The sequence below is a fragment of the Staurois parvus genome, unplaced genomic scaffold (assembly GCF_062004578.1).
Source record: "Staurois parvus isolate SC_StPar_1 unplaced genomic scaffold, SC_StPar_1.0 ptg000137l, whole genome shotgun sequence".
Taxonomy (NCBI): domain Eukaryota; kingdom Metazoa; phylum Chordata; class Amphibia; order Anura; family Ranidae; genus Staurois; species Staurois parvus.
The window spans coordinates 5759941-5777484 of record NW_028317933.1 but is presented as its reverse complement, the minus strand read 5'-3'; the positions used below and the strand labels follow the sequence as shown (position 1 = coordinate 5777484).

The 17544-nt window shown below is 43.0% G+C and overlaps 1 protein-coding gene across 1 annotated transcript in view; it reads left to right on the top strand.

The window, feature by feature from the left end:
* The window catches only part of NCOA6 (nuclear receptor coactivator 6), a 79148-nt gene that overhangs the window by 40318 nt on the left and 21286 nt on the right, over positions 1-17544 (top strand). The window contains exons 5-10 of the mRNA XM_089673296.1: positions 1198-1320; positions 1430-1564; positions 3645-4442; positions 7464-7601; positions 10414-11491; positions 14522-14631. Coding sequence (XP_089529422.1) covers positions 1198-1320; positions 1430-1564; positions 3645-4442; positions 7464-7601; positions 10414-11491; positions 14522-14631 — 2382 coding nt within the window. The remainder of the gene's footprint in view (positions 1-1197; positions 1321-1429; positions 1565-3644; positions 4443-7463; positions 7602-10413; positions 11492-14521; positions 14632-17544) is intronic.

Below are 17544 nucleotides of genomic sequence, written 5' to 3'. Positions count from 1 at the left end.
AGGAGTGTCCATGCTTCCTGGGTGATTCAGCAGCATCCACTTAGATGTTCGTGTCTCTGCAGATGTCAGTTTTGGGCAAAAGATCTTGCAAGCAGCTTTGTAATGAGGTTTTCCCCTATTCCAGTTTCAGGTTTGGGCGTGTTGATCTTTTGCTGTGTTGTCCACCCCTCATGTTCAGTGCTTTGGGACATCTCAAGTAGTTATGAATGTGAAGTGCCATATATCTTGTGATGTACAATTATGAAATTAGGATTTCTAGTTTACCTGTAAAATAAATTTCTTGGAGTGCATCACAGGACACAGGGATCCCTCTTCTCTTTGTCTGTGTTCCTCATTTCTTGCTACAAAGCTGATACTTAGCTGAGCTTGGATGGGTTTTCCTGGGTGCAGAAATTCTGCCTTTTTTTTTTTTTTGGCCAGTGTATATTTACTTGAAGGTGGCAGAATAACCCACGTAGTCATAAATACAATATAACCTGTGTCTTCTGGTGTACTCCCTAAGGCAAGGATTTTACAGATAAACCAAAATCCTAACAAATTGCAGGTTACCCAGTTTTAAATATGGTGGCATAATTTGCTTTCGTTTCCTTCATTTTGCTATGATGTTTTTACCAGTAACACATGTTCTGTCCTAGGGTGACAACACTCACTGAAGGGAATTTACTATGATTCAAGACAAAATCTGGAGCATCTGTGCATGGCAACCCAATCAGCTGCTAACTTTTCATTTTCAAAGCTTAACTGCTATGCACAGCTGCTCCAGATTATGTCTGTTCTAGTTTTATTAAATTCCTCCACACTGTCTGTACCAATGGAGCAGCAGCATTGTCATTTTAGGACAGAAAGTGTGCTAGGACCACAGAGCACCTTCTCATCTCCTTATGATAAGGAGGTATTCTGTAGTTCAGAAGTAACGTAGACAGGGATGGTAAGACTCCTAGAGATTCAAGTGCAGCAGAGGAGGCTCTGTGTTGTCAGCTCACTACAGGAGTTACAGGCTCACAAGGTTTTTGACAGGAACCCAGTTTTATTGCATAGATGTAACAAAACGGTTTTAATGGAATATTTAAAAGACCAAAAGGGAGTAAATAAGAGTTAATCTTAATTGTTTGGGTTTACATATATTTTAAGTTTTTCTGCATGTTTTTCCTGCGGTGAACCATCATGGAATTTAATTTCTCTGCTAATATTTTTCAGGAGAAGGGGCGATAAATCTTGCATTAGCTCAAAACCCTGCACAGGAGGTTAGAATGAATGGACCAATGGCAGCAAATAACGCAATGAGAATTGACCCCAGTTTTGCAGTTCAGGGCAGAGCAGGTATATTACAGCAGTTGGTTCAGAAAGTCAAAGCCTTTTTGTTTTCTCTATTACTGTAAGAAAAAAAAAATAATAATAGTAATAATTCGACTATTCTGTTACCATCCAGGCCTCATCAGGATGAATAACCCTGCCGCAGCAGGCACCATGATGTCCCAAGGTCCCCATGTTTCATCTTCTATGATGGCTGCAGGTGGCAGTGCGGACCTCCAACCAAGGACTCCAAGACCCTCTTCACAGCAAGGTGTTGTAAAGAAACACTTTCCAGGCAGCTAAAAGTGTACCTGGCATTTTGTAGCTTGTTGCAGTTGAGTAAGGTGGTGAAGATAGACAGTATGCTTCATTTGACTAACTATGAAGGTTTTCCTGTTATTTTTTTTGTTGTGTTTTTAATATACCGTATTTGCTGGCGTATAAGACGACTGGGCGTATAAGACGACCCCCTACTTTTCCTGCTAAAATGTAGTGTTTGGGCTATACTCGCCGTATAAGACTACCCCTCTTCCAATGCACACCAGTGGGAGGAATAGTGCCCCATCATCGGTGTCAGTGGGAGGAATAGTGCCCCATCATTGGCATTAGTGGCGGGAATAGTGCCCCATCATTAGTATCAGTGGGGGGAATAGGTGCCCCATCATTTGTATCAGTGGCAGGAATAGTGCCCCATCATTGGTATCAGTAGGAGGAATAGTGCCCCATCATTGGTATCAGTGGCAGGAATAGTGCCCCATCATTAGTATCAGTGGGGGGAATAGGTGCCCCATTATTGGTATCAGTGGCAGGAATAGTGCCCCATCATTGGTATCAGTGGGAGGAATAGTGTCCCATCATTGGTATCAGTGGCAGGAATAGTGCCCCATCATTAGTATCAGTTGGGGGAATAGTGCCCCATCATTGGTGTCAGTGGGAGGAATAGTGTCCCAACATTGGTGTCAGTGGGAGGAATGGTGTCCCATCATTGGTGTCAGTGGGGGGTGGAATAGTGCCCCATCATTGGTGTCAGTGGGGGGTGGAATAGTGCCCCATCATTGGTGTCAGTGGGGGGGGGAATAGTGCCCCATCGTTGGTGTCAGTGGGGGGGAGGAATAGTGCCCCATCGTTGGTGTCAGTGGGGGGGAGGAATAGTGCCCCATCGTTGGTGTCAGTGGGAGGAATAGTGCCTCATCATTGGTGTCAGTAGGAGGAATAGTGCTCCATCATTGGTATCAGTGACACCAATGATGGGGCACTATTCCTCCCACTGACACCAATTACACTTGCTGACCCTGTTCTAGTATGGTGCTGCTGCAGCCAGCATATGTGGTTGCAGCAGCACCTCTACACTGAACACTTACCTGCTGCTCCTGCACTCGATTTTCGTGGGGACGCTCGGCTCCGCCCCCTCGCTGGTGATTGGCCGCCTGTGTGCCTTTCCTGAGCTACAGTTCTGGCGGCCAATCACCGGTGAGGAGGCGGAGCCGAGCAGCTGCGCGAACATCCAGTGGCCAAACTGAAGGAGCAGCCGCGCTTCCTGGACCGGATCGTCGTGGGACCGGAGCCAGGTAAGAAACAGCCCCTGCCCACCCCTGTACTTAGTGTCCCTTCCGTTGGAAGGGGGGGGGCGGCGGCGGCACCGCGCCGCTCCCCTAAAAAGTGTCAGTATGCCATATACCGGCGTATAAGATGACCCCTGACTTTTGAGAAGATTTTCAAGGGGTAAAAAGTCGTCTTATACGCCGGAAAATACGGTAGGTATTCTGTTAAAACTAAAATCCAGGCTAATAAAGCATTGTCCCAATACAAGAGCAATGCATGCTATCACTTTAATCTTTGTGTCCTTTATGTGTTTCTCACAGGTCTACAAAGTAACCTAGCATGAAATAACTCCTGCACTTTGCCTCTGTGCGGGGGCTTTCTGTAATAAAGATTGGTCACTGCTGCTCTCTCTTTGTGGGCAGGGTGACTGGTCCTATATCTTCCCTCCTGTAGTTGTCTGCAGGGGTGGGTTATAAACAGCCCAGTGAATATATCATTGCTGCTTTTACAAGGTAGTATCTGGGCTTGCAAAGGGATTCAGTGCATAGAAAGTGGATTTTTTTTATCTTTTGTGGCTGTTGAGAAATATATACAAATGAATGTTGTATGCAGAGTTAATCTTTCAAGAGAACCTATCATCATTGAAAAAAAATGGGAACTGCTACTACTGAAATTTCTACCCTGACATGTTACTGTAAACATTTAGTAGAAAATGCCTAGGTTTGCAGTTTGTAGGCATGCATGTTTTATAGGTATAAAAAAAAAAAGGGAAAAGTGTCAAGGCCTCATGAAGTGTTTCTCCCCTTTAGATGCCATGGATCCCCTTGTATCTGGTTTGACAGTTCAGCAGCAGAGTCATCCATCTGGTACCCTGGCTCCTCAGCTCCATCAAATGCAGGCAGTTGTAGGCAACCGACCAGCCAATCCAGCCAACTTTCAGCAGTTTCAGCAACAGGCTCGCCTGCCGCAGCATCAGCAAGTTTCTCAAGGCATTCGTCCTCCTTTTGCAGCTCCTGCACAGGTTCCTGTCCCTCCAGGCTGGAATCAGCTTGCGTCAGGAGCCTTGCAGCCTCCACCAGCTCAGGCAAATATGGGGGCTGTTCCACCCAATCAGCAGTGGAAGAAATCCGCATTGGGTGCAGGAGGGCCATTACAACAACAGCAGCAATTCCCACAGAGACCATCTCTATCAGCAGTGCAGACACCATCCCACCCTCCCCCTCCTTACCCATTTGGCAGCCAGCAGGCATCCCAAGTTCACTCTAATTTCCCTTCTATGGCCAACTCAAACCAGTTCAACACACCTCCAATGAAACCAATGCAGGGGGGACCTCCAAGGGTACTGACTCCATTGCAGCAACCCCATCTCTCCAAATCTCCAGCCTCATCTCCTTCCTTCCAGCAGAGCTCACCTGCATCGTCCCCCACAGTAAACCAAACCCAGCCACAGACCATGGGACCACGACCAGGACAAGGCAGTTCATTGCCTCAGGGTTTCCCACAACAGACTGTCAGCTCTCCAGGGCGCAGTAGTGTGATGCCACAGGGGAGCACAGCAGGAAACTTTATGATGCAGCAGAATCAGGGTCCACAGGGTATTCATGCAGGTATGTCATACAAAGCTGTCTGATATAAAAAGCGTGTTGACTTGATGATTGTAAATGTAACAGTGATAACTCTGTCTTTGAGTATTAACTGGTTAAATATTAGAAATAACACTGAAAGGCTTAGGCTGGCTATTCGCTGATGGATGTATGGTAAGGTTCAATTACACTCATTAGCAAAATGATTTAATTCAAATACACATAAGGCAAAACATATTTGTTTTCTTTGATAGGAGTGAGGAGGGGCGGTAACGTCACAATCTCCACCTCAAGAATTTTGTCATTCTTGTTCATTACATATTTGCTGAATTCTGTCAAATTCGTCACAACTCTGGTGAATCTTGCTGTTTAAGCTCACCAAGGAGAGAATGCTTTTTTCAATGGATAAGACAAAGGAGTCTTGTCTTTCATTTACAAAACCAATTGCAAAATTGACAGTTAAATGGTAGATGTTAGACAAACTGATTCAAACAGATCAATTGTTAATGAAATATTTTTGATTGTCTAGTTCAGACATAAATTCATTTCATTTGTGGCCAGCCTAACTCTAATCTGTTGCTTCTTTTCCATTATGGGATTTCACGGTTTTTCACCTACAACTGGCAGTTTTTTTGATGGTCGTCTTATCTCTGGATTGATATTGAAAAACTGTGGACTTTCAGCAGGATCTCCTCAGGGGTTATTCTTAAACCAAATTAACCAAATTTGAAATAGCAGATGCCACATGACAGCCGTCTGCTGTCTATGGAGAGAAATAACTGGCAAAAGGAACCTGTACTAAGGGAAATACAGTATATTGCCAAAATTATTGGGACGCCTGCCTTTACACGCACAAGAACTTTAATGGCATCCCAGTCTTAGTCCGTAGGGTTCAATATTGAGTTGGCCCGCCCTTTGCAGCTATATCAGCTTCAACTCTGCTGGCAAGGCTGTCCACAAGGTTTAGGAGGGTGTCTAGATTGTAAGCTCGAAAGAGCAGGGCCCTCGATCCCCTCATGTTTTGCATTGTATTGGTATTGTTCTGTCACATGTTCTGTCCCCCTTTGTAATGTACAGCGCTGAGTGAACTATTGGCGCTTTATAAATACTGTATAATAATAATAATAATATGGGAAGGTTTGACCATTCTTCCAGAAGCACATTTGTGAGGTCAGGCACTGATGTCGGACAAGAAGGCCTGGCTTGCAGTCTCCGCTCTAATTCATCCCAGAGGTGTTCTAGCGGGTTGAGGTCAGGACTCTGTGACTTCTGCTCACTGTACGCTTCAGCATCCACTGACCTCACGTTTTCATTTGACTTGGCCTACCACTTGGTGGCTGAGTTGCTGTTCCCAGTTGCTTCCACTCTGTTATAATACCACTAACAGTTGACTGTGGAATATTTAGTAGTAAGGAAATTTCACGGATGGACTTATTGCACAGGTGGCAACCTATCACAGTACCACGCTTGAATTCACTGAGCTCCTGAGAGCGACCCATTCTTTCACAAATGTTTGTAGAAGCAGTCTGCATGCCTAGGTGCTTGATTTTATACACCTGTGGCCATGGAGGTGATTGGAACACCTGAATCCAATGATTTGGAGGGGTGCCCCAATACTTTTGGCAATATAGTGTATGTAGGCTGACCTTCTACAAAAATCAGTAGTTTGGCTTCTGTAATTTTTAAATCCGTGACCTAGAACAAGCATGCAGCAGTGAAGACCCAACCCCTGGTCAGCATAATAATTCCAGGTCACCAGGTGCTTTAAAGCACACCTTCACCCGCCTCAACCACTTTCCATAAAAATGCTTCTACTGCCTTCTTTCCCTTAATTGCATTTTTTTTCTTTTTGGTAAACACCTTTTTTTCCTAAGCTGCCCTTACTTTCATTACTTTCACCTTCAGTGATGTACCCCAGCTGCCACTTGAGATACTCGCAGCATGCATCCCAGAAGGCTTTAGGTTAACCAGTTCCTGAACACGCTATAGCCAAAAGTTGGCTAAAGCGCAGTCGGCTTGTTCTGGGAGGGCGTCCATGGCCTCCCAGAACCACACCCCCTGCACGCCCCCTGGGGCAAGCACTGTGCTCCAGCTGTGATCACTGTGTCCTTCGAACACAGCTGATCACATATCAAGATAAAGGGCCAATCAGAGCCGCCTTTTACCATTTGATCTGCTGTGTCTGATCACAGTATAAATAGGAAATGCCGGTTATCGACAGTCTTCTCCTCACGCTGACACATGAGAGGACAGCCGGTAAGCGACATTTCTCAGAGGGGACATCTACACTGATCATCAGTGCACTGATGATCAGTATACTCCCATCAGTACCAGCTATCCGTGCCGATCAGTGCAGCCCCATCAGCACACATCAGTGAAGGAGAAAAGTCACTTATTTACAAAACTTTATAACAGAAACTAAGAAAAACTTTTTTTTCAAATGTTTTGGTCTTTTTTTTTTTCACTTGTTTAGCAAAAGATAAAAACCCCAGGGGTGATTAAATGCCACCAAAAGAAAGCTCTATTTGTCTACAAAAAAAATGATAAAAATTTAGTTTGGGTAGTGTTGCATGACTGCGCAATTGTCATTCAAAGTGCAAAAGTGCTGAAAGCTGAAAATTGGCCTTTGCAGGAAGGGGGTAAAAGTGCCCAGTAGGCAAGTGGTTAGGCTGGACCATACTGCGCATGTGCCGCGGCACATCATCAAAGGGCCACCTGCAGGAACATGAAAGAGACAGCCAGCTCCTGATGACATAAGAAAAGAAGACGATGGCACGGGGTACAGCATGTGGTGGAATGTGTGAGTGTGTTTGAAGATAGCCCAGTGAGGAAAATAAGAGCGGATTAAAAAAAACAAATACAGGGGAAAGAGGTTCCTTTTTTAATCTTCAAGCTAGTGCATCCCAGCCAAGTAACTAGCAGTTTCAGAAGGGAAATGTAAGCAGAGGACATATTTCCCACTAGAGGTTTCCTTTTAGAACTAGTTGTGTAAATTGCAAAGTGCTAATTCCATTTATATAAAGAATTTTTCCTTTACCCTCCTAGGAGTCGTTAAGCGGCTGCCGCCTGGCTTTGCTTCAGGGCAAACAAATGCCAATTTTCTGCAGGGACAGACCCCACCCAGCAATGCAGGGTCACCAACGAATGGTGCCACGGCTCAGCAGCAAGCTGGTCAAGGAGCAGGTATGACCCATTGCTATCAACCACAGCAAGTTTCATGAAACTAATGATTGCTTTAGGCAGGCCATGCACTATACAATTTTCTTGTCCGATTTCTGTAAAATCTCCTTTAGATTTACCTTAAACTATGTAGTGCAAGAGCCTGTCTAATTGGATACAAAATGAAAATAGTGTTTAGGTTTGGTCTTATATTATATAGTTTGTGGTATATCTAAAGAAAAATTGTACAAGAAAATTGTATAATGTATAGTTAGACTTCGTAACCAGTTTATGCTTTGTGGATTAATGCTTTATTTGCTTTTTCTTTTTTTTTTTCTTTAGAATGATAGTTAAAAGGATGACATCTAGGGGGAAATGACCACCTCAGCTACAGTTTTTATAATGAATCGTGACTATAGCATGTAACATTATATAGTACAGACAAAATGTCCTACTCTCATTTTACAATTCCTGCTTATGAAATCAATATTGAAATACACTTCTTGGCATTTTATCTTTCTCTTACCTTATGTCCAGCGCTCAAAGATTAGTTTGTTAGGGTGTTTTTTTTGGGGAGAGCAAAGGATCATTTGGTGCTAAGTAAGCCTTACCTAAAATGAACCTGAATTCAAAAGATTTTCTGTGTTATAAGGAACATCTAGAAATATTCATTGTACCTAAGCAGTATCCTGAAAATGTACATTTTGTCTGGAATTTCCCATGAAAAATAGCTGTGCACTTCCTGGTATGTCAGCATGCAATTCAGACTAAGCATATAATAAAAATTGCATAAAGTTGTTTCATTTAGTGCGATCTGCATGTCATAATAATCAGTAGATCTGAAATTATAGGCAGATGAAGTTAATGGGAATGATTTACATTTCCAATGGGTGTCAAGCTTGGTCCTGACCTTTCACACACGAGGCTCTTCTTTATTGGACATTATTTGTGATAACTGCCTTCCTGACTGATGTGGAAGAACGGCGGGCCAAGCTCAACTTTTACAGAAAAGTCAAGATTTGCATATATCTTGAGGATTAAAGTAGAACTATAGGCAATTTTCTTTTCATTTTGGATAGAGCAAGGGAGGGTTATAACTCCTGTCAGACTTTTTTCTCTGCCATCTTTGTCCCAGTGCAGAGATTTCCCTTCACTTCCTGTCCCTTAGCCAAACAGGAAGTGAGAAGAAGTACCTACAAATTAGGGGAGTGCCTTGGGGACCCCAGGTCACCAGAACTAGTGTTCCCTTTTGAACATTTCCTCTCTATTACTTTTCTGGGGACAACCCAAAATTTTCAAAATTTGGGGATTTTCTTTTACTTTCAATTTCAGTGGTAAACAGGACAAATAGAGAGGGTGCATGTGGACACAGACTGTAATAAAAATTGACAGGTATTCTAATCTCTCTTCACTCTATCCAAAACTGAACAAAAAAGTTTTGCCTTTAGTTATACTCTAAGGGAATATTTTGACATTCAGCTGAAGTTAACACCTACTTTTACTTGTTTTAATTGTGTGCTCATGTTTGTGACAATTTTTTTGGAATACAGATGGGGAAGTGTCTATAGTTTTTTTTTTTTGTTGTTTTCTTTTCTGAAGTGACCTGAAAAAAAAGTAATGGTTTAACTAAGAAACACTTTTTTTATAACCACTCGCTGGACTTCAAATGTCTACATCGGGATGATGCCCGCAGTTGCAGGCATCATCTTGGTACTGGTTTTTAGAGCCGAGGGTTGTCTCTCTTGTAAAACAATCCGAGCAGCTAACTAGCCACTGAATTGCTTTTAGAAACAGCACGAGGGGACGTCCCTCCCCCTCCTGCCGCCTTCCATGGCTTTAATGTGCTGTCCCATCCCACCAGGGCACCTGATCAACCAGCCGGGCCATCCGCCAACTGATCATAGGGCCGAACAGAGAGTGGAACTGTTTCATTTGGCTTTATGATATAGGGAACCGGAAGCAATGACCATACATCACTTCCCGTTTCCTCGGATGTAAACGGCGCCATTTTTAAAAATGAAAAGCATTTGATTACACCAATCTTTGTGTGATTAAATGCTTTTGAGGGCTGAGGAGGGATTTGGGGTCTTATTGAGTTTTAAAGAGTACTTGTCACATGCCTATTGCTGTCACAAGGGATGTTTACATTCCTTGGGGCAGCAATAAAAGTGATAGAAAAAAAATTAAAATGACCGTGTTCAAACTCACTACTCCCCACCTTGCGTTTGCATGCATAGGCAAACGCACATGTCAGTCCCAGAAAGTACGCAATCAGCTATTGTCCCACACATGTGAGGCATCACTGTGAATGTCAGATCATGAGCAGTAATTCCAGCACTAGACCTCCTCTGTAAATCTGAAGTGGTAACCTGTAAAGGCTTTTAAAGTGTCGCCTATAAATAGTAAAATTTACATTACGGGCATGCGCAATTTTAAAGCATGACATGTTTAGTATCTATTTACTCAGTGTAACATCATCTTTTATATTTTACAAAAAACTGGGTTGTTGTGTTTTTTACATTTAAAATGTTTTTTTTTATAAAAAGGGTATTTTTAAAGAAAATATTGGATTTGAAAATTCACTGCACAAATACCGTGTGACATAAAAATTTGCGACACCCACAAATTTATTCTCTAGGGCTTCTGCTTTAAAATAATATATAATGTTTGGGGGTTCTAAGACATTTTCTAGCAAATATACTGATTGTTACAAAAAGTGTCAGAAAAAGCCTGATCTTCAAGTTGATAGTAATGTAGGTCACATATTGCATTCTGTAGTTGTGTTTATTGTGCATAAACCATGATGGGTTACACTAATGAATTGCTTGACTTGTAGGTGGTCAGGCAAATGGATCATCCCATGGTCAGCTACAAGGGTCTCATAGTGGTGCCAATGTGATGCAGACTAATCTTATTGGACTTCATAATAACCTGAATAGCCAGCAAACCAGTGGCAGTGGTGTGAGTCAAGTTAGTATTGGTGGACTGCATGGGCAGGCCCAGCAAGGACCACAGTCCCAAATTCTTGGCATGCATCAGCAAATCATTTCCTCCCAGGGACAAATGGTTAGCCTTCAAGGACAGACTTCTCTGAACACCCAAGGTCAGCTGGTACTCTCAAGAACACAGCTTATGTCACAGGGACAGATGCTGGCAGGATCTCAAAATATGGGTCAGGCACCTCAGAGGATGACACCCCCGAAGCAAATGATTCCTCCTCACAGTCAGATGATGGCAGCCCAGAATCAGGCTATAATGCAGCAGAATCCTGTAATGGAGCAGATAATGCAGGGAAATAAACAAGGATTCAACAATCAAAACCCAGGGAGTATCATGGCAGGACCTAGTCAGATAATAAGGGGTCCAGCCTCTGGTCTGCCTAACAATATGATTCAGTTCTCAGGGCAGGCTGTTTCCCAGCAGGGGCCAGTGGGTGGTAATCCTTCACAAGGTGTCAACCTACAAAATCAGGTCCTCCGACAAGCTGGACCAGGACAACATCTTCAGCAGTCCCATGGAGAAACTTCTGCTCAAGCTACTGGTGACTTAGGGTCTATTTTGCCTGATTTACCCATGCAGCAAACGGGCAATATGGGTCCACAACATCCCCAACACTTACAGAACATGCCTGGGAATAATGGACCTGGACAACACTTTCCTGGACACGGTCTCCCCTTCAGTTCTCCATTTGGTCAAGGTGGCAATGGGAATCCACTGTCCTGTGGACAAAATCCAACCTTCCCTGTCAACAAAGATGTCACTTTGACCAGCCCTCTCTTGGTGAATCTTCTTCAAAGTGACATATCTGCCGGTCACTTTGGCGTAAACAGCAAACAGAACACTGCTGCTCCCAAGCCAAAGAAGAAGAAGCCTCCAAGGAAGAAAAAGAACCAACAAGTGGAGGAACATATGAAGTAAGTGGTTTATGGTAACAGCGGAAGAATATGTTGTGCTGGAAGTATTAAGTATGCTGGGCTTTCAGAAAAGAAAGCTAACCTGTTTTGCATGAGATCAATAATGTTAATGGTGGAGATCCATGGGCCTAATTTATTGAAATATGTAAGAATGGTGTGTATTTCAGCCATAGCAGCCAGTCGGACTTACATTTTCGGATTTAAACTGTGCTTGTGGGACAGATTGCTATCAGGAAAACAGAATACGTTTTTCTTTGGGTTCATTCAGATAGGTTCTAAGACCTCTCCTGCATGCACAGTACCTGCGTGCTGCACACTGATCCGTGTACCTGCTTCGGTCTGCAGTCACTGCATCCGTTTCTAAAGGGTGCCTGCCCGGGGCAGATGCTGATGCAATAACAAAGGGAGCCTGCACACAGAACGGGTGTCAGCATCCATCTGAACTAAGTCTTTTTTAGACTTTGATTAAAGAGGGTATCATCCTCCTGTTTTGCTTGCTAAGGTCATGGCATTACTTGTTGAGATACAGTGGGGCAAAAAAGTATTTAGTCAGCCACCAATTGTGCAAGTTCTCCCACTTAAAAAGATGAGAGAGGCCTGTAATTGGCATCATAGGTAGACCTCAAATATGAGAGACAAAATGAGAAAACAAATCCAGACAATCACATTGGCTGATTTGGAAAGAATTTATTTGCAAATTATGGTGGAAAATAAGTATTTGGTCAATATCAAAAGTTCGTCTCAATACTTTGTTATATATCCTTTGTTGGCAATGACAGAGGTCAAATGTTTCCTGTAAGTCTTCCCAAGGTTGGCACACACTGTTGCTGGTATGTTGGCCCATTCCTCCATGCAGATCTCCTCTAGAGCAGTGATGTTTTGGGGCTGTCGCTGGGCAACACGGACTTTCAACTCCCTCCAAAGGTTTTCTATGGGGTTGAGATCTGGAGACTGGCTAGGCCACTCCAGGACCTTGAAATGCTTCTTACGAAGCCACTCCTTCGTTGCTCAGGCGGTATGTTTGGGATCATTGTCATGTTGGAAGACCCAGCCACGTTTCCTCTTCAATGCCCTTGCTGATGGAAGGAGGTTTGCACTCAAAATCTCACGATACATGGCCCCATTCATTCTGTCCTGTACATGGATCAGTCGTTCTGGTCCCTTTGCGGAGAAACAGCCCCAAAGCATGATGTTGCCATCCCCATGCTTCACAGTAGGTTTGGTGTTCTTTGGATGCAACTCAGCATTCTCTCTCATCCAAACACGACGAGTTGTGTTTCTACCAAACAGTTCTATTTTGGTTTCATCTGACCATATGACATTCTCCCAATCCTCTTCTGGATCATCCAAATGCTCTCTAGCAAACTTCAGACGGGCCCGGACATGTACTGGCTTAAGCAGGGGGACATCTCTGGCACTGCAGGATCTGAGTCCCTGGCGGCGTAGTGTGTTACTGATGGTAGCCTTTGTTACGTTGGTCCCAGCTCTCTGCAGGTCATTCACTAGGTCCCCCCGTGTGGTCCTGGGATTTTTGCTCACCGTTCTTGTGATCATTTTGACCCCACGGGGTGAGATCTTGCGTGGAGTCCCAGATCGAGGGAGATTATCAGTGGTCTTGTATGTCTTCCATTTTCTAATTATTGCTCCCACAGTTGATTTGTTCACACCAAGCTGCTTGCCTATTGCAGATTCAGTCTTCCCAGCCTGGTGCAGGTCTACAATTTTGTTTCTGGTGTCCTTCGACAGCTCTTTGGTCTTCACCATAGTGGAGTTTGGAATGTGGCTGTTTGAGGTTGTGGACAGGTGTCTTTTTTACTGATAACAAGTTCAAACAGGTGCCATTGATACAGGTAATGAGTGCAGGACAGAGGAGCCTCTTAAAGAAGAAGGTACAGGTCTGTGAGAGCCAGAAATCTTGCTCGTTTGTAGGTGACCAAATACTTATTTTCCACCATAATTTGCAAATAAATTCTTTCCAAATCAGCCAATGTGATTGTCTGGATTTGTTTTCTCATTTTGTCTCTCATAGTTGAGGTCTACCTATGATGCCAATTACAGGCCTCTCTCATCTTTGTAAGTGGGAGAACTTGCACAATTGGTGGCTGACTAAATACTTTTTTGTCCCACTGTAACTGAATTTTTCAGCAGTTGTCCACAGCAGGGAATTATTAGCTGATATACCTGAAACTGGGAGAAACATGTACAGTAAGTTGCCATTGCTGACCTGCTGAAAAAGCTCCCTACCTGTCTGGTTTTGATTTCAGTCTTTTCAGAAATACTGACCTGGATTCAAATAAGAAAATCAGGAAAGTAAAAATTCCAAATATGCATACTTGTTCCAGGTGCAGTACTAATTCTGAAGCAATTGGATTATCAGGGCAGCCAGGGAAGTAGAGTTTTCTAAAGAAAAAGCTAGAAGTGACAGCCTCAATACCTCACTAGTACAGGTTTTCTTTGTTTGAATCTGTTGGCTCTTTTTATCCTGTGCTGTGACTCCAAGTCTATAGAGTCTGTTGGCCTTTTATGTTTGTCCTATACTTATATAGATGTGGCCCTTCACATGAATTAAGTCTAGCTGGATTTGATATCCTTTTTTCCCCTCATTGTTATTATAATACAAATAAAAATTCAGTACAGTTTGCTTTCATGTTACTATAATCCAAGAGCCCTGAATGTGTTTACTGCTCCTGCAATTAAAAAATCCCAGATTGTTCTTTCTCTGCTAGAAAGGGAAGAGGTGTACTCTTGCTCAGTCATTCAGATTTTGTAATGACATGTATATTCACAGCATAGTAGTAAACCAGCTTTTACAAACTAGTCGGACTGCAAGTAGTAAACCTGAAATATTCATATACATATTTCGTATTTACCATACTAAAAAATACATAAGAATAGTAAGTACTTAAAAGATAATGCCCATAATAACAGTATACATTCTCAGTAAACCTATTTTAAAGCCACCCTACTACAGTATGTTTGGTCAGGTAATAGACTCAGCCATGCATTAATCTGTAACTAATTTATTTATAGTGCTGCTGAATCTCGTATGGAAGACTCTGATCAATCTGGAATGGTTGGAGATCAATTAGGAGCCTTAGACGCTGGTCAGAAACTCTCAGAATTTCAAAACCGGCCACCAGGTGAGAACCAACAATGATACAATTGTAAATGTTTGCCTTATACCTATTTTGATTTTTTTTTAACTGGAATAATAAAGTTTATAAATAGTGATTTTTATGTGACCTCGAGAGCCTGAGTAGATAGCAATCCTGAAAAAAGTGTTTGAAACCCGTAACAGTAAAATCAGTCTGTATATGCAGTAAAGCATGCTTGTTATATGTGGAACCTAAGGGGTTATTCCTCTGCATTGTGTAAAAAGACCATTTGATCCTGTTTCCTCTGTCCTTCCTCCTGTTCAGATGTCCACCTGATAAGACAGACTGAACCCACAGCCACATGCTCAGTTTAGTGCGTATTGCTAGAGAGGTTTTTTTTTTTTCCTCCTTGGGAGAGTGCATGTGATCAGCACAGGGCCAATCAGCACTGTCCAGACAGAGGGTCAAACTTTAACCAGTGCAATGCTGAAGTCAGAGGACTGCTGTAACTGCTGGAGAGAAAAGGTACTTAGCAGTTTACATTTGCTAAAATAATTGCATTTCCATGTTCTGTGTACTGTGGGAGACCAGATAGTGAATGCAGGGTCCTGGGTTTAGTAACACTTTAAGTAAAACTGTGGCCAGGCTATGGACATTTAGGTATTTAGATGGGCTTAAGAAATGAGTGATCTTTAAAACAAACCCTAACTGGCCTCTGTAGCTGCAGGCCCTGTGGAGAAACTAATCCTTACATTTCACAGATGCACTAAAATTATTCAAGTCCTTCTCTCAGCAGCTCAGCTAACCGTTTGCAGAGCTCCTGCTTTGTGTATATACCAGAGCTCGGAAGGCTTCCAAGGTATTGCTGGGATGGGGGATAAGGGGTAGCTGAGCTGCTGAGAGAATGACTTCAATAACTTTATTGCTTCTGCTTTGAATTTTGAGAATGAATGGCTTCTTGATGCCTGCAGCTACAGATGTGATTGAGGGCTTTTAAAGATAATTTACTGTGTGTAAGGAATAATATAACTATTTGAAGCTTGTTTTAGTAAGCACCAAGGAAGGTAAGCCTAGAATTGACAGGCTGCATGTAACCTGATCCAGCTTATGCTGTTGGTTGTGTGTTCGACTTCTCTTCACAGAATGCAACTGCGTTTGCAGCTTCCCCTTCAATTATATATATTTGGGAAATGTTTATTGGCTGATGTAGGAGGTTCTTCCTAAGAAATGTAGTGGTTTACCTATCAAGATGCAATCAGTACGCTGGGGTGCCATTGAAAAGGAAGACACAAAAATGCACCAGAGCGTGTATGGTGGGTGCCTTATGTATGAACAGTACGTAGTTGTGACTTGACAGGTTTTGAAGGGTTTAAGTGAACCCTGTTATTGAGCTCTCCAGAAACGCTTGTTATTAAGACATATTTGAAAATATACCTTTTCTGTCCAAAAATTATCTTAGCCTGTCTGTGGCTGCCTGGAATAAAGAAAATACTTATCTAAGGTATGGAGAAGCATGTGACTTGCTCTACGTGACAGCACAGGCCCAGTATCCAGTATAAACAGTCCTGCTCACAGCAGCTGAATAGAGGAGCAGGAAAAAAAAAGGCAAGGTGAATGTGCTGCTTGGGGGCAAGGGGTTAAATTAAACCTCATGCTCTGCCCTCCATGGGCAACGATTGGTAAGTAAAATGTTTTTATGGTCTGTGGGTGTCCAGATTAATGTTACAGTGTAAGTAGAACTATAGGCACTTTTTTTTTTTCATTTTGGATAGAGCAAGAGAGGGTTATAACCCCGTAAGATTTATTTGCCATCTGTGTCCCATTGCGGAGATTTCCCTTCAATTCTTTCGGGACCTCCAGCTTTCCAGAACTAGTGTCCCCATTGGAAGATTTCCCTTCTATTACTTTTCTGAGGACAGCCCAAAATTCGGAATTTTCTTTTACTTTCATTTTCAAAAGTTAGAAGGTGAATCTCCGTAATGGGGATACAGACAGCAATAAAAACTGACGGGCGCTAATCCCTTTCCACTCTATCCATAACTAAACAATTAAGTTTTGCTTTTAGTTATACTTTAATTCACTTTTGGTGTGGTCTCTCTTCCATGTCTTTGGACCTTGCTTTCTGTACTGCTGCACAGTCATGTTTGAACAGGGAGGGGACATCCGCAAACTTCCCACAAAGTTGGGAGCATGAAATTGTCCAAAATGTCTTGGTATCCTTAAGAGTTCCCTTCACTGGAACTAAGGGGCCAAGCCCAATCCCTGAAAGAGCCCACAACAAAATCCCCCTCCACCAAACTTTACACTTGGCACAATGCAGTCAGGCAAGTATTGTTCTCAAGGCAACTGCCAAACCCAGACACGTCCATCAGATTTCCAAACAGAGAAGCGTGATTTGTCACTCCAGAGAACATGTCTCCACTGCTCTAGAGTCCAGTGGCGGCGTTCTTTATACCAATGCATCTGAAGCTTTGCATTGCACTTGGTGATGTAAGGCTTGGATGCAGCTGCTTGGCCATGGAAACCCATTCCATGTAGATCTCTATGCACTGTTGTTGTGCTAATCTGAAGGCCAAACAAAGTTTGGAGGTCTTTTGCTATTGACACTGCAGACAGTTAGTGACTTCTGCGCACTGTGCTCTTCAGCATGCGCTGCGCCCGCTCTGTCATGAGCCTACCACTTGGTGGCTGAGATGTTATTGTTCCCAGTTGCTTCCACTTTGTTATAATACCACTAACAGTTGACTGTGGAATATTTAGTAGCAAGGAAATTTCACGGATAAACTTATTGCACAAGTGGCAACCTATCACGGTACCACGCTTGAATTTATTGAGTTCCTGAGGGCAACCCATTATTTCACAAATGTTTGTAGGTAAATGGTTTTATACATCTGTGGCCATGGAGGTGATTGGAACACCCGAATCCAATGATTTGCAGGGGTGTCCCAATACGTTTGT